The 20,597-nt window shown below is 44.5% G+C and overlaps 1 protein-coding gene across 1 annotated transcript in view; it reads right to left on the reverse strand.

The window, feature by feature from the left end:
* The window catches only part of GLRX3 (glutaredoxin 3), a 33,734-nt gene extending 31,338 nt beyond the window's left edge, over positions 1 to 2,396 (reverse strand). The window contains exon 1 of the mRNA XM_074232152.1: positions 1,943 to 2,396. Coding sequence (XP_074088253.1) covers positions 1,943 to 2,073 — 131 coding nt within the window. The 5' untranslated portion in view covers positions 2,074 to 2,396. The remainder of the gene's footprint in view (positions 1 to 1,942) is intronic.
* Positions 2,397 to 20,597: the final 18,201 nt, after the last annotated feature.

Raw genomic sequence — 20,597 nt, forward strand, 5'->3', positions numbered from 1 at the left:
AAACATTGTTACACATACTCCACTACTGTTACACTGTCTCCAAGAGAACAAGCTGGAACTTCCATGTCCCCTCCTTCCCCACATCTAACGTCAACACACACTTGGGAGAAAAGTCAGGCTGGAGGAGTCTATCCCTGGAGCCCAATCGCAAAGTGGAGGGAGGGAGTCCATGTTGAATGTCTGTAGGGTCCATGGACATAACCAAAGGGCTGCATCCCCTAATCACTGGCCTCGTTTCTTCATCTTAACAAAAGAGGTTTGAACAAGATGACAATTAAAGGCCTTCCTGCTCTCATATGTGAATTCACTGGGTTATGTGCAATGCTGTTTGGAATGGCTGGCACTAAAATTTTAGATAAAAGTTTGACACCTAAAGGGTAAGCTTCAGATATCTGGAACATTCATTTCAGGGGAACCCCGAGATTTCCAAGGAGTCCCTGGATACATGAGTGTGTCTCCAAGTGGCGACACTAGAACAGTTCACTACTCTACCCTGCCCCAACATCTCAGGAAGTGGGCACCAGATTCAAACACCACAATGAAAAAGGGTGGTTTTACACATGAATGTAAGAGTTCATTGAGAAGGGAGGAGGGAATGAAGGGATTTTAAAAAATGCATTTGTAACTTGTTATGAAAAATATGAAAACTTTTTCTCTGAAGAAATTCACTCTTTCCCCACCTGCTCAGGATCTCCTATATCACGTGCTCAATTTAATCACTATGGCTCTAAAAGGAACAAGAACTCTGCAGATGGTTCCATCTGGCACCCCACAAACCAGAGGCTATTTCCAAACTATAAATTTCATTCCAAATTGGGGTGCTTAGAACCGCTGTCCTGCACATCAGTGTCAGTCCTGAAGAGGTCAGAACACCCTACACAATACTCCTCTGCAACCCCAGTCCCTTCTTGGGACTTGAATGGCCAAGTTTCCTGGCTGGGCCTCAGTTGAGTTCAGTTTGCAGATTTCCTTATAACAAGGTGAAAAGAGACTCTAGCCCATAGCTTCGGAAAATCTCTTCTTTTACATTTCCCCCGGAAAGGGAACCCTCCCCAGCAACTTCCTCACACTTAAACGCACACAGAGAACACTTCTAGCACTGTTTTACAGGGAGATGTCAGTGGCTTCTCCCAGCCCTGGTAGGCAGACGCTGCCCTGAGTCTCCTTGGAACAGCGGCAAACCGAGGTGAGAGGACTTGTGAGGATGGACGTGACTGGAACCTTAGCGCCCAAGTCCCCCAACGTGGGCGGCGAAGTGGGCAGCACCCCTCTGGAGAGGGCACCCCAGGAGGCCAGAGCAGAATCCTCAGACCAGTCGGGTCAGCGTGACCCAGGGGCGAGCGGGAGGAGGAGGGAAGCAGCCCCCGGAATGCTGCCGCACCCCGCCCCGGGCGCCCCCCACTGCACCCTCGCCTACGGCCCCCTCCCCATTTTCCAAACCGCAGGGCCTCAATTTCGGGTCCTGCCCCCCCCCCGTGCTCCAGCCTCAGTTTCCTAAAAAAGACGGGCGGGACCCCAGGGCCGCAGCCCCCCAACTCCACGGCTTCCCGAGTTGTTGGGGGAGAAAGAGCCCCCCAGGGCCGGATCTCTCACCCCGGCCCCGGCCCGGAGCCGCCTCACCTAACCGAGGGGCCGAGGAGTGACCCCAAAACCACGATGTGGGGGCTCCGGTCCGGCCCGAGCGGCCGCAGGCCCCCCTCCCACGGCCTCGGCTCCCCCGGCGGCCTCGGCTCCCCCGGCCCCCCGGCCCCCCCCAGCTCCCCCGGCCCCGCCTCGGCCCCCCCCCGCCCCCCATGCCCCCCGCCTCGGCCCCCCCCCGGCCCCCCATGCCCCCCGCCTCGGCCCCCCGGCCCCCCCCCGGCCCCCCGGCCCCCCGGCCCCCCGCCTCGGCCCCCCGGCCCCCCGGCCCCCCCGCAGCAGGGCCCCGGGCCGCCGCCCGCACCTGGCGCGGAGCCGCAGCAGCTCTTCGAACTGCGCGGTGGCCGTGACCTCCAGCAGGGCCGGGGGCTCGGCGCCCGCGGAGCCCGGCCCGGGCCCGACCCCCGCCGCCGCCTCGGCCGCCCCGGACGCCATGCTGCCCCGCCGCGCCCCGCCGCCGCCGCCGTCAGGCCGGAGCAGACGAGCGCCGCGCGCCCCGCCGCCAGGCAGGCCAGCCGAGCGCCGAGCTGCGTCTGCGCAAGCGCCGAGCCGGGCGGGCGAGGAGGCGGAGAGCGAGAGCCCAGAGACCGCGCCTCCGCCCCCGGCCGACGCTGCGATTGGACAGCCTGGAGGCAGAAGGCCGGCGGGGCTCCGCCTCTTCCGCCGCCAAGACCCGCCCACTCCCCCAGCGGCAGGAAACCCTGGGATTGGGCGCCCGAGGGCGGAGCGAGAGGGAGGAAGGGCGGTCCGGCGGAGAGGTCAAGAATGGCCCCGCCCTCTTCCCCTCCGCCCCGCCTCCAGGCTCCACAAGAGGCGGGGATTGGGTCGTCCGGACAGAGTGGGAGGAGTCGGGTCACAAAGACTGCGGGCGGCGAGGGGAAGGGGGCGGGGAGATGGGCTGCCCGGCGCAGGCGCGGAGGGCCCGGGCGCAGGGCGCCGCCCCGAGGAGGCGCCTCGCCCGCGGCTCCGAGTCCGGGAGGGCCCGTCCGGGGCCAGGCAGGAGGCCGCGGCCGCCCTCGGGGGCCCAGGCGCGGACCCGGCAGTGACCCCATGCCGGCGCTCCTGGCCTCCCCGCGCGAGGTGCCGGCCCTCGCTGGCCGCCCGCCCCCGGCCCGCAGAGCCGGACACTGCAGTCGGCCGACAGGGCCCCGGGGCCCCGGGGCCCCGTGTCCGGCAGGCCGGGCCCGCAGAGCCGGACACTGCAGTCCGGCCGGCCGGGCCCGCGCGCACTCGGGAGCAGGGAGGGCGGGAGGCCGCGGCCCGGCCGGCGCCGGCCCCCTGCCGAGGCCCAGCCTTCCTGCCCCCTGCCAGCCGCAGGCCGGGAGCCGGGCCTCGGCCTCCGTACACGCAGAGGCCTCCGTGGGCCAGAGGCAGCGGCGGTGATGGCATTAGCATTAGGAGCCAGGAGGTTGGGCTCGCCTGCCAGCTGCGCCAGTTACTACCCGGGTACCCTTGGCAAGGCCCATTACCCCTTGGGCCTCAGCTTCCTCATCTCTAAAACAAGACCTCAACTCAGTGACCTCCGAGGGGCCTCCTCTTTGTAAACATGGTTTGAGGAATCTCACATCTCCAGCAGAAAGAGCATCCAGTCAGCCAAGGTCATTGCAAAGGCCTTTCCCCCATGGACTTTACATCACAAGCGTGTTCAGTGGATCAGTGCCAGCACTGAAGGGGGCATTTCCCTCCAGCAATGAAGCACACCGCCCCCTCAAGCCTTTTTATGTTGCATGAGCATTTTTCTTGTTTTGTTCTTAGTTGTTTTTCAGTAATGTCTGACTTCCTATATGGCTTTGCCATTTCCTTCTCCAGTTCATTTTACAAATGAGGAAACTTGAGGCATACAAGGTTAAGTGACTTGCCCATATCACACAGCCAATAAGTGTCTAAGGCCATATTTGAACCCAGCAACTCCTGACACCAGGCTGGGTGCTTTATCTACTGTACTATCTAGCTGTCCATAAGCCGCCTCTATACCCTCCAATAATTCCCTTCACCACACTGCCTACCGTGACTCACCCTTCTGGTCTTTGGTACGGTCCTACTACTCTCCAACAATGCTCTCTTTGCTCAATCTACATCGTTCTTCCATGGTTATGGATCACAGCCAACTCATGCCCATGACACACTCTTCATCAAACTTGGAGTGGCTCAACCTTAATTCAGAATTCAGAGAATATACCAACTGGGACATTAATTGTATACAAAGGAAGGAAAAGGGTTATGGCCTTCCAGGTAATTAAGTGCCCTGAATTTTTTTTCACTGCTTCATAAGTATGGATGTCTGGAAAGAGATAGGGAAATTGACTAGAAAAAAAATTAAATTCCTTCTTCCAATAAAATGGGCAAGCAATAATAGAATAGTTCTGATCTAGAGCACAAGTCATTGTGTCAATGTTTTCTAGATTGAACACAACCTAGTATGTCCATCCTGTTCTTCCTTCTGTGTCCCACACCTAGCCTATTTTCTGTGGCTTAGGAAAGCAATTAAGAATGAATGCATAGGGGCAGCTAGGTGGCTCAGTGGATAAAGCACTAGCCCTGAAGTCAGGAGTACCTGGGTTCAAATCTGAATTCAGACACTTAATAATGACCTAGCTGCGTGGCCTTGGGCAAGCCACTTAACCCCATTTGCCTTGCAACAACCTAAAAAGGAAAAAAAAAGAAGAATGAATGTATGAGACATTCCCAAGAATGAGAAAATGCCAGCAGAAAAAGGCCAGTCAGACTGATGATAAAAGTCAGGACTAGAGTACTGATGATTAATTATCCAGGTAGAACAAGAGAGAGCAGGTATCTAGAGTCATTCATATGTATGAGAAATACAAGAGGAAGAAGGGGAGAGGGATCTGAAATGAGTATAAATAGGACTTTGCTTACCAATAAATGTTATTAAAAATTACCTATAAGCCCAGTGTTTCTAATTTGAGTCACATTTAGTCAGCCAGTCATTTATAAAGAAGCCAGAAGAATATCTCTTTGTAAAGTAAAATAAGATCATAGATTTATAACTATAGGAGTCCCCCAGAGTGCATAAAGTCAAAGTCCCTCATTTAGAAACTGATGCACCGAGATCACCATGCCCAAGAACCCTTTTCCTCCTGAAACTTCTTCAGTCCAACCCTGGAATTCACCCATTCTAAATTCCCTGTGCCCTACGGCCTCTCTCTCTTAAGTGGCTGGTGCCATCTAGATCTTCCACTTGAGGCAGGCCCCTGGGCCAACCAAGTCCCATTCCTGTCCAGACTGCACTGCAATGCTCTGCAGGACTTGCTCCACCATACCCCACCTGCCATTTCCCTTAGTTCCCCCTCCTCTGCCTTCAGCTGCCTTTTGTGGGTTGTCTTCCCCCATTAGCATGAAAACCCCAAGACTGTGCTTTCTGCTTGTCTTCCCTGGCATGCTTGGCACATTGGAACTTGGGAAATCTTGGCTGACTTGTTTTATTATTTGAAGCAAGATTTGAACCCAAGTCTTCTACATCAAAATCCTTGGCTGACAGGTCCTCTTCCTATGATACATTTTAACCTTCCATAAATAGATGTATAGTCAGTGCAATTCCACCAACTCTTGTTTAATGCTCACTACATTGATGACCTGTACCAGGGCCTGGAGGACAAAGACACCAGCAGACAGCCGGCATTTACTTAAAGTACCTGTAAGAATGCAGGTTCTCATGGCCCTGTATAACTAGTAAGGCAATATAACTCTTAGAAAACTACTATAAGACTCCTCTCACTAGGGGTCTTCCAGAAAGTCTGGATGGTCACTTTTGTGGATGCCATAGTCAGATAACAGGCATTTATTAGCCTCTAGGCTAGGCACTGTGCCAAATATTCCTCTTGAGTGGAGGCCCAGGTGTAAGGGAAGGACCCCAGATCGGACAAAGGGCTTTCTTTGGTTTGGAGGAGAGCAGGAAGGTCATACCAGTCACTCTTGCCACACCCCCAGTCTTCAGAAAAAGACTTACTATAAAAGAGGTTTGACTGATGTTAACATTTATATGGTGCTTTCATAACTCACCCTGATCACCCAATTAGTGCTCAGTAGCTCAAAACACCTTGAAAGCATGACATTAGGGAGCAAGATTACTGGTGTTCAAGGGAGCTAGTTACTCTTTGTGTTTTTGTCATTAGGCTGACCCCATTGATATGCTTCCTTCAGCTTCTATCTGCCTGGTTTTTATTCCCTCAACCTCCTGTTCCCACTAGGACACTAAGTGATACTTCCAGAATAAGTGCCTACCTGGACAGGTTCGAATATCTTTGCTCCACAGGGCCCGGTTTTGTGTGAATCTCTCTAAGCATGGAACTCTCATCAACTTCCAAAACCGATCCAAGTCCATGAACCAATAAGGTCTTAGGAGAATTGGAACTATTAGAGTGGATAGAGAGTGCAAACACCTGGAGCCTCTCTGAGGAGGCAGCCTGGACTGTGAGAACTAGAGGACAGTGTGGCTTAGGGAGCCTGGGGTCAGGGTAGAAGAGGACGTCCTGGATCTTGTAACTATTCATGTTGTTGCTTGGTCTCTGACTCTCTGGGACCCATTGGAGGTTTTCTGGGCAGAGAGGTGGGAGTAGTCAGGCATTTTCTTCTCCAGCTTATTTTTCATATTAGGAAACAATTGCAGACCAGTTGGATGACCTGTCCAAGGTCACACAGCTAAAGTAATAGCTAGCATTACTATGGTATTTTGAGGTTTACAAAATACTTTAGGAATACTATCCTCACAACAACCTTGAAAGAAAAAGATGATTATGATTCCTATTTTACAGATAAGGAAACAGAGGCAGAAAAAGGGTAACTGACTTGCCCAGAGTCCCATGGCTAGCGATGTCTAAGACTGAATTTGAACTCCAAATTTCACTAAGTAATTGTCTTTCCATTCACTGTACCATTTTGTCTATAGGTGAGAAGTTCTGGATTCTGTCTCCAAATTCAGGGCATTTTACATTATTCCACAATTTGGTCCTTAAAGTAATTTCTACTCTTGGATTTTCCTTCATTGGCAAACAGTTTCCCCCCTAAAGCATTACAAAAAGTTTCTTTAAAAAGTCCAAATGTTGATAAAAGTATTGACAAAAGACTTTTCATCAAACCATATGTCTCCCACATGTGTGATGATCTCTCAGGTCCTCCCTAATTCCTAAGAAGTGTGTGAATCACCTCAGAAAAGTTTTAGGGAACCAAGTAACCTGATTCCACTGTGACATCACAGGGAAACATGCTGAGTAATGGAGAAACACCTCCAGAGACAAAAAGGAGGGAGAGAGCCAAAGAGGATGTCTAAAAACAGTGAAATACTGGCCTTGAAAATTAGGGCCATTCAGATCAAACAGTCACCCTTTCCTTTCTCTAAGCAAGATTTGGCCATTCCAATTATTCCTCCCCCAAAGACCAGTAGAGAATCATCTCTACTGGAGGGAATTAATTTCCTTCGGAATTTCACTCTTCCCAGATTAACAGAGCCCCCTGCAGAGAAGCAGGCCAGCAGTAAGTGCAACGGATTTGCACCTGAAGGAAACATATTTTAATTTCTGTTCTCAAGCTGGGATAACATCTTCTCCGGCGACTATAAAAAGCATAAATGAGCAAGTGTGTCTCCACAAGGAACTTGTTAACACCACACTCAACAGTGAGTCCATTAGCACCGGGGCCCAGAGAACACAGGCAGCACCTGGGGACCAACCCCTGACATGTCCCATCACTATTAGCCCTGAGCACCATCCTCTAAGTAGCAGGGGCAGATGGAGAGAGATCCAACAGTTTCAGCCTCCCAAAACTGCCCAAAAAACCCAGTAATGAAGGTAGGATGTAAAGACAATGGATTTGGAAGGAAGAGAAGGGGAGGTTTAAAATATTTCCAAATCAATATCCCTCTCCAATAGGAAGTATAAGAATAAGACTATAAGATTACTGAGAGATAGGGATGACCACGAAGAAGTTAATAAAAGATGAAGCCTAAAGGTCAGAAAAGCTTACCCAGGCAGGCAGAGAGGTCAGAGTGGCAGATTCAAAAGATCCTTTATTGACCATTTCCTTTCTTTAGTCAGTTTTCTCAGACATAATCCACCAATTGATGAACATTTGGGTGAAACTCTGCCCCAAAAGTGGAAGGCAATCCTATTGTGCCATGAAGTAGATAGAAAATAGAGATTCTGGAAAGACTTTTATGTAATAATGCCAAGCAAAGAGAGGTAGAACCAGAATACTTAAAACATTAACTTGTAAATATACGAGAAAAATGCAGACAGAGAAATGAAGGCAAGACCAAAGAGTATATCAGATGTTTGTCCTTTATTTCAAAGAAGACCATGACACCAGGGAGCTGATTCCAATGCAAGCACATGAATTGTATTTGAGTTAAGGGATGCTGGGTTAAATAACCAGCCTCACTTTTCTTCTCCAGGGCTATCAGGATTCAGTGGCCAGATGTGAATCAGGAAGATTGGAGACTACTGTGGATGTGGGGCAATCCAGGTTAAGTGACATGCTCAAGGTCACACAGCTAGTAAGTGGCAAATGTCTAAGGCCAGATTGGAACTCCCATCCTCCTGAATGCAAGGCCAGTGCTCTATTCACTTCACCACCTAGCTCCCATAAAAGGATATATAGATGTAGCAGCAGAGAATATGGTGTGTGCAGAAATGCCTTCTGAGATGGGAATCTCTGGAAGGCGGGGAAGTAGTAGCTGAATGGACTGAACTAAGAAAATATATCTCTCTCTCTCAATCAGTCAATCCATCTTGGCAATAACTACCCCAAATTGGAAACTGCTTCCAATTTCCTCTTGACCATCATTACACTCTGATAGTTCATGTTACTGAGATCATATCTTAGCATTCAAAGTCAAAGACAAAGAGATATTTTGTTTGACTTCCCATAACATCCATAAGTCCTGAACTTTGGATCAAAAAACACAAGGACTACAATTTCCTCTGTTGGTTCTCTGACAAAGAATTGCTTTTATTAGAAGACCTGTATGTATATGTTTGCCATAAATGTGGTTTATGCTGTCATAGCGAGATTTTTATTGGTAGTATTTTTGCTGCACTTGCCTGAAAAATAATTATTTTCAAAGAAAAGAAGAATTACATATCCAGTAAACTAAATAAGGCTTACTGTTTATTGGGGATGTCTGACAGCCCCTCAGAAAGTGAAAAAATTTTCAAAGCAGTGAATGGAAAATTTATGTGCAAGTTTATTTGGAAAATAGATTTCAGGGCATACTTCATCTTGGCATCCTTCTTGCCAATGAAAAAGATTCCATTTCAAAAGAAGAACACTGTATCTAGTGGCTTTATGGGGACCTGGTTACACTGTTCCTGAAACGTACCAAGGCAGATAGATGCTTTCTAAAATGGTCTGGAGCATAATGAGACAGAGCAAATGAGAGACTACCTAGCAGAGTAGGGAACAGTACGGCGAGCCTAGTGTTAGACTATTTTGATTTATCACTTTGTAACTCAATTGCCATACTCTCTAGGGGGTGAAAGTCATCCATTAGAATCATTTTAGAGTATGTATTTTTAGTATTTAAGTTTTCCAGCTCTGGGTCTAGTATCCCTTGCTCCTGTGATCCAGCCCCCTGCTCCAAGGTTAATGGTGCGGGTTGTAGAGAGAGTTTCTAGACTGTAGATGGCGTCAGCAGCTTCTTCAGGCAGAGGGGGAAAGCCTCCTTTGTTGGATCCTCTATTACATCTAGAGAGGCTGCCATTCCAAATTAAGGGAATCCCAATCCTTTCCTAATCTACTGAAAACTTCCACCTTGGATTTTTTTCCCTGTTGAAAAATCTAATGCTATTTTCAGGGAAAAGAATGGGGTATCAAACCAGCAGGGTATCAAAGGCTTCTTTTTTTTTTGGTCTGTTTTTGGATTTTTCTTCTTAAACTTAACCTTCCTGCCATTTAGAGACAACTTTTCTTGACCCCTCTCATTCAGTTCAAAGGGCACTGAGCTTCTTCCTCTGAGCTTATCATCTGCACCATCTACATATGATTGACTCATTGAAATGATTTTCCAGAAGTTGTTGTTAGTTGTTAGAGTGAAAAAAAAAACCCTGGATTTTGAGTCAGGAGACTCTGGTTCTAATCCCTGCTCTTTGTTATCTAAGTGATCCTGGGTGCATAATTTTTCCTTATTGAGTTTCAGTTTCCTCATCTGTAAAATAAGACTCAGGACTGGACTCAAGACATTTAAGGTTCTAGTCTCCAGTCTATGATACTATAGGTGTCAATCGTATCTTACCAATTTGACTTTCCAATTTGAAACTACAGGAGGATATGAAGGAAAATGGGGGGGGGGGGGTTATTGTCCTCAATGGAAACCAGGATAGTACCTTTCACCTAGGTAGTAGGTAGTCCCTGAAAACTGAGGGAGGGAGGGAGGAAACAAAAGGGAGAAAATATTTTGACTGTGCTAATGTGTAAGATGATTATCTGTCCTTGTACCTTCCCCTTCTCCTTGACCCCAAGCTCCACAAGAGCAAAGTCTGTGTCCTAAAATATTTTTGCAAGTTCCCAGGGCTTTGCAGGTGGAAATCATAAGAGCAATTGGCATTAACACAGAAGCTAGAGATGTTGTGGATAGAGCTCTAGGCCTGAAGACCTGCCTTCAAAACTAGCCTCAAGCCCTTACTAGCTGTGAGACTCTGGGAAGGTCATTTCCTCAGTTTACTCAATTGTAAAATAAGGATGATAATAGCACCACCCTCCCAGGATTGTTGTGAGAATCAAAAGAGATCATATTTATCCAATGTTCTTGCATAGAGACTGACTTATTATAGGTACTATATAAATACTTATTCCATCTCCTTCCCAGCAATCATGGATTATCTCATGCAATCTCACAAGAACTTAGAGAAGATGGTGGGTATAAACATTGTACCCAATCAACAGATGAAAAGACAGAGACTTAAAAAGTTCATGAAAGTCAATGTCAGAAGTGGAATCTGGTCTCACCTAGTTCTCTCCTGACTCCAATCCCATCATCATTCATCAACACCTATTTAAAAATCAGTCTTTGCTTATCCTCCTCTGTAAACAGGGCTTATTGGAAGGGACCAGTGAGGCAGTCTATGTGAAGAAAGTGCCTTGCAAATCTTAAAGCCTTAGTTAAACATCAGTTGCTTTTATTGTTGATAATAATGATAGTTTTAAAATTGATGTTGGAAGAGGGAAGGAGGAAACTGGTATCACCCACCATACACACAATACGCCTTCAAGAGCAGTTCAGTTAGCCACACTATCTCTAATGATAAGAAGGCTACCAGGAACACCAAACCACCAGAGGATGTAGACTCCTAGAGGATGGAGACTGGGTCTAGCCTTGTCTTTGTATTCTCAGTGCCCACACAATGTCTGATCCAATCAGGGGCTAACCACAGCAGTTTCCCTTAGGAGGGGAAACCAGACTGTAGTCATTTGGCCGAGTCATCATTGGCTTGCTTTTAAGAGCAACCCTGATAAATAGCAAAGAGTTCAACCCTTTCAATAATTTTTCAAATGACTGTTTGTATATGTGGAGAAAGAGGGCTCATTTCCATGCCATAGTGAAGCTGAGTTTTTGTTGCTTTGTTTTGCCTAAGAAGACAAAACAATATCTAATGCTTTTCTGTGATGGATCCAATAACCTCAGCATTTGTGGCTTCCTAGAATTCTTCCAGGACCCATTTGATTACTAACTGTGAATGTCTACAGTCCAAAGGTTCTCCCACCATGAGGCTTACATAGGCAGCTTCTTATGAAGGCAGGTTCCTTCCAAGGTAGTCTATTCATCTGGTTTGCCAGTCCTGCACACCTGCAGAGGAGACAGCCAATTAGACCAGTCAGTGGCATCAGCCTGAAGCTCCTAGGGAAGCTTGTGGGCACTGTGTAGGGAGGTTTTGAAGTGATGAGAGTGGATTTGTGTTTGAGTCAAACTCTGAAAAGAACAACCCTTCCCAAGATTTTCCAAGGTGGATTGCCCCCTGCAGATTGGGATGGCTGAGATGAATGCTTAAACTACTTAAACAAACAAACCTCTAAAGGACACTGGGCCCTGGGCACCTCATTCTTTCTGAACCACATCTCTGGAGCCCTATCCTTCTCAAAGAAGACAAAAGAGGGCTACTGGTCAACAGTGGGCTGTGAGGTGGCCCTCTGAGCTTAGGCATTTTCCTCACCTTTCTTCAGGTGTGCAATTTGTCTATTTCCTCTACAGAGCTCTCAATGAGGATTGACATCAATGTCACCAATAGGACTTGGGGGGGGGGATCCTTTGGTTAGATGAAGACTTAAACAAAAGGACTGCAGGCAGATGACCTTCCACAAGTCATAGGAATCTGAGCCCTAGGATACCCAGCCTGGATTATTCTGGCAAACTGCATGGAAACTAGCTGATTTTGCCCCTGGGACAACAGCATGGAGGGATGGGGAATCTGGGAAAGAGACACTGCCATGACCCAATGAAAAGCTACTAGCTAACCCTGAATCAGCTCATTGGTGGGAAGGTGTATGTTACTACAGATCTATAATCATTGCCAGCACCCTTCCAATTTTGGCAGCTTTGGGTGTAACTGAGATTGACTTCAGTTACAGCTTTGTTGTTGGAGGAAAGAAAAGGCTTCTCTGGGTCAAAGTCTACTTAATCTAACATAAGGGACCACAGAATCTGTTGTCTCAACCCTCTATCCTGGGAAATGGGAGACTGGTCAATAAAAAGAGGGGTGGAGTGATGTTAGCTTCATGTTTTGCAAACTCCATGGGAGTCAGAGAGGATTTCAAGTTCCCAGTACTTCCTTGTCCTCAAGGAGGCCTGAGATTCTGCTCTGATCTAGAGCAGTACCATCCCTGAGCCCTGAGTTACCAGGCCTGAGTCCCAAATGGGGATCCATGCTAGAGCAGGGATCCAGCAACCCCAGAAATCCCAAAAGGACTCTGGAGGAAGAGGACGGAACTAATGCTACTTACCTTGCAATCTATCACCCAGTATCTCTTCTGTCTTTTATGGCTTATCACACAGAGAAAGCAATAAACTCTAGACACCACTTCCTTTCCTCCCCTTTCCAAATTCTCTGCATTCTGGCTTTTGGCCTCATCAACCCACTGAAACTGTCCTCTCCAAAGTTACCAGTGATCTCAATCATCAAATCTAATGGTCTTTTCTCCATCTTCATCTTTCTTAACTTCTCCGATGCCTTGGACACCTGTCAGTTCCCATCTTCTTCCAGCTGGACAAGGGGTGACCTATCTATTGTGTGTGGCAGGAGCAATGTAGCTAAGCTCTCCGAGACTTAAGGCTCATACCATATTTCCCCATGTATAAGATGCACCCTTTGTCAAAAAATTTGGGGTCTAAAAACTGGGAGTGTCTTATATAGTGGTTGTAGATATTTTTTGACTTGCATTTCCCACTTCCTGTCTTAGCACCCATTGTTTCACATTTGTTACTGGTATATTAGATGACATTTTGCCATGTTCTGGCCAGAAATGACTCAGAAAAGATTTTCGTCCAGTGGTGAATTCAAGTTCAAAGTGATCCAGTTTGCAAAAGTGAATGGAAATCATGCTGCTGAATGTCAGTTTAGTCCTCCTCCAACTGAGAAAACAATCTGAGACTGGCTCTGGAAAGAAGAAATCCAACTGAAAACACCTGGCAGAAGAAAGTCATGAGAGACTGAGTTAGAGAGGGAAATGAAGAGATGAACTGAAGAACAAAGGGCCAGTGGAATTCAATATGAAGCAAGAAGAATTGCTGATGAAAAGAAAAGTTACTGATTTCAAAGGAGAACACAATGGGTGCTTCAGGTTCGTGAAACGGAACAGACTAAGCATGCCTCCACATACCAGACTTGCCCAAATGATGCCTGAACAGAAAGTCCTTGAATTTCATGATGAATAAAACTTGAATGCAATAACTTTATTTAATACATTTTTTTCAAATTTCGAGTCCCAAAATTAAGGTGCATCTTATACATGAAGAAATGTGGTAAATTGACATTGGGAGGTCATATAGGGATGGACTTTTTACCTCTATGAAGACTAAGGAATGAAGATGTGAAATGTGAGTCAATGGGGGTGAGGGAAGAATACTCAACAATCCTTGAAGAAAAAAAGAGGATAACAGATACTTCCAATTTCTTTCCTCTTTTCCTGCCCTTAAGGATACTGACATACTTACCCATCCCATCAAGCCTTTCATTTCCTATAGATGAATTCCTATAAACTTAAATTTGATTTTTTTCTTGGTTTGTACTATTTCACACCATGCCTCATAGAACAGTGGAGACTGATCCTGGATTCCAAGGACTGGGTTCAAACTTGATTCTGCCCTAATTTCCCACTTGAACCTGAATCATTCTCCTAGTCTCTGTGGGCCTGAGTTTCCTCCTTTGTAAAATGAGGGGGGAAATGCCTCTGAAGACTCTCTCTAACCTGAACCAGTGATCCTGGACTTTCCAGTTTCTTGGCAAGAACTTAACCGTTCTTGCATATAACTATCTTAGTACTTCCTACTAAGGTTTCTTGATGCTGTATAGGAGCATTTGGTGATACCATCCTGGATTATCTGGGCACAAACTTAACCTGGAAACAAACGGGCTGCTCCCAAGCTGGAAGTCAAACCAGAACTCTAACTTTTTTTTTCCCTGAACCACTTTTTCCCCCTTTACCAATTTTTTTCATTAAAAACATCACTAGCCTTGAACATTTCCTTTATTCCCTCAAGTTTCTCTTTCATCTGACACTGCTCAGAGCTCATGAGTTGTTCGCATGTGTATATGTCTCTTTTATAATTCAGACAGCTTCAATGTCGCACTTGCTGGCTATCAATTTATTTTGATTGATAAAAAGGGGTTAATAAAAAACACCTTAGAAATAAAAACCAGGTGACGAGCAATATATCTTTCATGATGCCTTCTTTAGGCTGTGCATAAAGAGAGCGAGCTTTTTTTACTTCTCCTCAATAAGCCTTCTTATTTTCTATACCTAGTGTGTCATTTATAATCCTTTTTATTTCCCACCCCCACATTAATGCAGCATCAGTCATATTTCCACATGGTATTTTCCCCTTACTATGAGGTGAGAGCTGAGAGGCACAAAATTCTGATTATAATTTATATGAAAACACATGCAAAAAAATGAATTAAAATAACACACCCAAGCTAGTTTCAGACTCTTGAAAATAAGAATAGCTTAAGTGAGATATAAAAACCTCATGCTAAAAATACCACCTTTTGCTCAGCTGGAGAGTGTTATTGGAGTCACTGGCCATTAGGGATGTGGACAAAGTGGCCAAGAGAGGTTGGTAATCAGCACAATTAATATTTGGCTGTGAGAATGTAAATAAGAACTGAGAGTTCATTTTAGAACACACTGGCTTGGAAACAAATGAAAGAGTGCCTGCTACACAGTCCTTGTGGGGGTTTTTTTTGAGGTTTTTCAAGGCAAATGGAGTTAAGTGGCTTGCCCAAGGCCACACAGCTAGGTAATTATTAAGTGTTTGAGATCAGATTTGAACCCAGGTACTCCTGACTCCAAGGCTGGTGCTTTATCCACTAGGCCACCTAGCCGTCCCAGTCCTTGTGTTTTCTAAGCAATGAAGCATTTAAGAGTTGAAGCAAACAATTTAGACCATTGTAGGGGCTGGTTCAGCATGGAGACTGCACAATCCTCTGTGCAGCCAGCTAGTAGGCATCTCGAAACATGCCAAAAACCAATAGCTCTATCTCTTGTCTAATTCCTGCAAAGCTCCATTACACACAGAAGTAGAGGAACCCAGGAAGCTCAGCTCAAAATGACAAAAGCAGGAAGCTTCTTGCCTAGAAAATTTGCAAAGGCATCTCCCAGCTGGGACGATCTGCTTTAATCATTGTATCATTGTGAGTACCATACTTCAGGAAACCCTATACTAGTTTATGTCACTTCAAAAATAAATTGTCCTGCAACAAGATGGAGATTTTTGGTCACACTTGTAGTTTAACATCTCCAGTGGCAGTTTTCATTCTGTATCTTCCTGGGATAAAATCACCTAAAAGTTACCTATCACTCTATTCATAATGATAGGAGGTCAGAATCAGGAGTAATAAGGAGAAAGTAGACAAGGAACCAATTTAGGCCAGTTGTTCTAGCAACAAGAGCTGCCCTCATGATTGCCTTGGAAGGGGCTGACCTGTCCTTCCTTGGAGTTCCTCAAGAACATGCTGCATAGTCATTTGTCAGAGATGTTATAGTAAGGTGTTACAGTAAGACTACTAACCTCAGAGATTCCTCTTCCAGTTCCCAAAATCTATTGTATTATGATGGATTTTGATATGGTGTTGTGACCTAAAGTTAATAGGAATCTACTAAAGTTTGTTGAGCAGGCAAATGATCTGGTCAGACATGTTCTTTAAGGAGATCTCTTTGACATCTTTATGGAGGATGATTGGAAGGGGAGATGCTTGAAGTAAAGAGGTCATATAGGAAACTTCCATGATAGTTCAAGCAAGAGAAGATGAGGATTAAGGTTAGGTCAAGTTGGAACCGCTTTGGAAAATGTAGAGGTAGAATTGATAAGGTTGGGTCATTGACTGGTTTTGCAAGATGAGCAAAAATGAGGACTGGAGGACAGTACTGAGATGGCAAAACTGAGTGATAGAAAGGAGAATTGATGACTTCTACAGACACTGGAAAGTATGGAAAAGCAGTGGGTTTTTAAAATTTATTTTTAAAAATTTTGAGTACCAAACTTTCTCCTAGTCCTTCCCCCATCTATTGAGAAGGCAAGCACTATGATATCCATTATACATGTGAAGTCATGTAAAACATTTTTTCATATTAGCCATATTGCCAAAAAAAAGAAAAATAAAGTAAAAAAGAAATAAGCTTCAATTTGCACTCTGACTTTATCAGTTCTTCCCTGGAGGTGATTAGCATTTTTCATCATGAGTCTTTTAGAATTGTCTTGGAACATTGTATCGATCACAGAAGCTGTCTTTTACAGTTAATCATCATCATAATCTTCCTTTTACTATATACAATGCTTTCCTAATACTGCTCATTTCACTTTGAATCAGTTTATATAAATCTTCCCAGGTTTTTTTGAAACAATCTCCCTCATCATTTTTTTTTGCAAGGCAATGGGGTTAAGTGATTTGCCCAAGTTCACACAACTAGGTAATTAAGTGTCTGAAGTTGGATTTGAACTCTAGTCCTCCTGACTCCAGGGCCAGTATTCTCTATCTATCCACTGTGCCACCTAGCTGTCTCCCCCTCATTTCTTTTTTTTTTTTTTTTTTTTTTTAGTTTTTGCAAGGCAATGGGGTTAAGTGGCTTGCCCAAGGCCACACAACTAGGTAATTATTAAGTGTGTGAGGCCAGATTTGAACTCAGGTACTCCTGACTCCAGGGCCGGTGCTCTATGCCACCTAGCTGCCCCAAAGTGCAGAAGCAAATTCCCTCATCATTTCTTAAAGCACAGTAGTATTTCATCACAATCATATACCACAACTTATTCATCAATTCTACTATTGATGAGGAGCCTCTCCATGTGCAATGCCTTGCCACTGCAAAAAGCCACTATAAATATTTTTGAATAAATAGATCCTTTGTCTTTTTTCTTTGATCTCTTTGGAATTTAGACCTACCAGTGGTATTATTACTTCAAAGGCTATGCACAGTTTTATAATTTATGGGGCTTAATTTCAAATTGTTCTCCAGAATGGTTGAACCATCAATGATGCATTTCTTGAATTATTTCAGACCTGTCTATCTCTGACCCTTTTTGGGGTTTTCTTGGCAAAGGTACTGGACTGGTTTGCCTAATCCTTCTACAACTCATTTTTACAGATGAGGAACTGAGATAAACAAGGTTTAAGTGACTAGCCCAAGGTCACACAGTTAGTAAGTGCCTGAGGTCAGATTTGAACTCAAGATCCTAGATTGTTTGGTAGTCACCAAGTTGTAGTATAGTTTGAGATCTGTTGTTGTTAGACCTTCCTTCAGTTTTTTTCCTTGATTCCCTTTGATATTCTTGACCTTTTACATTTCCAGATGAATTTTAGTTTTAGAATTCCTTTGGTTCTAGAAAATAATTCTTTACTAGTGTGGTTGGTATGGCACTGAACAAGAAAATTAATTTAATTAATTAGCTTAAAAATGCCAAGATCTCCCACTGCATCCAGTTGTTTTGATATAATCTGGCCACTGAACCCTGATGGCTCTGGTGGAGAAAGCGAGGCTGGTAATTTTGCACAGCCCTCCCTCACTTAAATCCAATTTACTTGAACTTCATGGCATCCCCTTCTTATGTCATGGTCTTCTTCTAGAACAAAGGACAAACCATAAAGTTTGGCACTGAATAGGTAAATTAATTAATTTATGTAGAATTGCAATTTTAATACATATATATATATATATATATATCAGCCTGTTCCTTAGAAATGATTATTTCCCCAACTGCTCAGATTTCTCTTTATCTGTAAGAAAAGTGTTTTGTCATTCTGTTTATAGAGTTCCAGGGAGCAATGTATTGGGGGGGGGGGAGTGAATTCTGTTTCAAAGTGTCCTTCATGGGGCCTTTAGGTGGTGCAGTGAAAAAAACATAGGCCCTGGAGTCAGGAGTACCTGGGTTCAAATCCAGCCTCAGACACTTAATAATTACCTAACTGTGTGGCCTTGGGCAAGCCACTTAACCCCATTGTAAAAACTAAAAAACAAAAACAAACAAACAAAAAACAAAGTGTCCCTCAAAGTGATGTAGGACTAAAGCTCAAGAGAGAGAAAAAGACTGGATAAAGAAGACATCATAGACACAGAAATAATTATAATTAAACTCCTGAAAGCTAATAGGATTGCCATGAAAGAAAGTAGAAAGAAAAGAGGAGGGTTCTTGGAACAAATTTTTGCCTGAAGTTGGGGGTAGGGTATGAATGATTATCTACCAGAGAACCTAAGGAGTGGACAGATGAGTGGTCAGATGGTTAGGAATAGGACCAAGAGAAGCTATGTTGTAAAAATTTAGAGAGAAGAGAGAATCCATGAAGAAGGGTGGTCAACTGTGCCAAGATCTTTCTAGGGTTCCAAATTCAGTTTGATCTTCTCCATACTCTACTGTGCCCATGGTTTCCACTCATTATAAAATGTATTAGTCCCATATCTCTTCTTCTCATTGCTAAGCTCTCTGGGCCTTCCAAGGTGATAATTAATTTGATAAATAGTTCTATGATAATAGTCTTAAAAGAAAAACTAAAGGACATTGGCAAGTACCTTTCTTTCTAGTTAATGTATACATTTAAGGTCTTCAGTAGATGACGTAATTAATCCAAATAGAGGTCATAATTTGAGGAATGGGAGTAACACAACTGACCAATGAAGTAGATAATTTTTGGCAGGAAGTGATTTTTGACTCATTCAAATTATACTAAATATTGAGCTATCTTTTCTCTTAACTACTCAATAGCCAAAAATAAATTTAAAATCAATGACATGAAAATTGTAATTGGCTGACTGTTGGACTAGGAAAAGATACCTGGATCCATCCATCAAAAAACAAGCATTTTGGGAGTATGTATATATATTGTCTCAGGTACTAGGAATTCAAAGACAAAGGAATTTTGAAATCAAGCTTTAACTTATCATTCTTATCTTATCTCCCTCTTTATCTATGTAAATCTTTTCCCCATCTTTAATCATAGTCATTTTGTAGAGAGATCTGGAAGAATTTCCTTGAAGGACCAAGGCCCTGATTTTTTTCTTCCTCTTCAATCAAAACTTTTCTAATTCAATCTCATCATACATTTCCAGTCTTCTATCCACAACTCCTTTCTTTGACTAGAGTGAATTTAAAAAGAGGAAATGAAATGAGATTAAAAGTAAAGTCTTACCCTTGGATTCAAAAAAAATCACTGTAATAAGTACAAGATGAGGAGCTAAAGAAGTAATTCATCTGAAAAAGTGGGAAGCTCTGAAGATGCTAATAGATTTACATCTCAATATCAACCTGTATAGTGGTTGAGAGGAATGTAGGGCTTTGTTGGTCTTCACTGGGTGGAGGGGGGTCCCTAGGGAATCCATTACAAAGGGGGAATGGCCCAGCCAATCACAAGGCTGGAAGAGTTTTCCTAATCCCATTCCAGAGATGAAAACCCAAGATTAGAAGAAACTAGTCCTCTACTGGTCAAGAGTGACCTAGAGATCTTGACCTAATGCAATAATCAGGGTTTGCACAATTAGGTAATGGAATACTATCTCACACACCCCCTCATTCATCCTATGATGGGGGGGTCATATAAGGGATATGTCATGAGATAGGCAGACCTCTTAGACTGTAACTCAAACTGAGAGCCTATGAAAGTCGGGGGGAGAAATAGTTTCTGAAGACAATAAGTTACCTGATGTTCAAATGCTACCTCATGCCTCATGCCTCATGCTAGGTGAGGTATCCTGCAGGATTCATGAATAAAATCTACAATTTTCTCTCACTCTAGCAGGTTTTTCTTTCATTTGTTTATAACAATGGTAATCGATGCATGTTTGGATTATATCCTGAAAAGTACAAACCTTTAGGATGAAAGACTGTTGGTCCACTATGCTCTACTCTGGAGTATCTGGACTATGGTTTTTACTTCTGCTGCCACATTGAAGAAACCTGCAAACTGAAAGCTATGTAGAAGTGGTTCATGCCATAATGGAGACTAGCTGAAGAATCTGAGCAGGTTTACCCTTAGGAAGAGGAGAGTTTGGGAGTATTTGAGAACTCTTTTACATACTTGAAGGATATTCCCAGGAAGGTGGGACAAAATGCCCTCTGCTTGGTCCCAGAACAAGAGAGTCACAAAGAGACTGATTGAGGTTGGAGAGATACTACTGATGTGAGGGAAAGCTTCAGAACCATGATACTGATGCCAACGTAGGGTCTTCAATAGCTAGAATGTTGCAGAGGGAATTGCAGGTTGAGGTTTGAGTGGGGCACCCCTGCCCTGTGGTGCTTTTCAAGACTGACA

This window comes from Macrotis lagotis, chromosome 4, assembly GCF_037893015.1.
Source record: "Macrotis lagotis isolate mMagLag1 chromosome 4, bilby.v1.9.chrom.fasta, whole genome shotgun sequence".
Classification (NCBI taxonomy): Eukaryota; Metazoa; Chordata; class Mammalia; order Peramelemorphia; family Peramelidae; genus Macrotis; species Macrotis lagotis.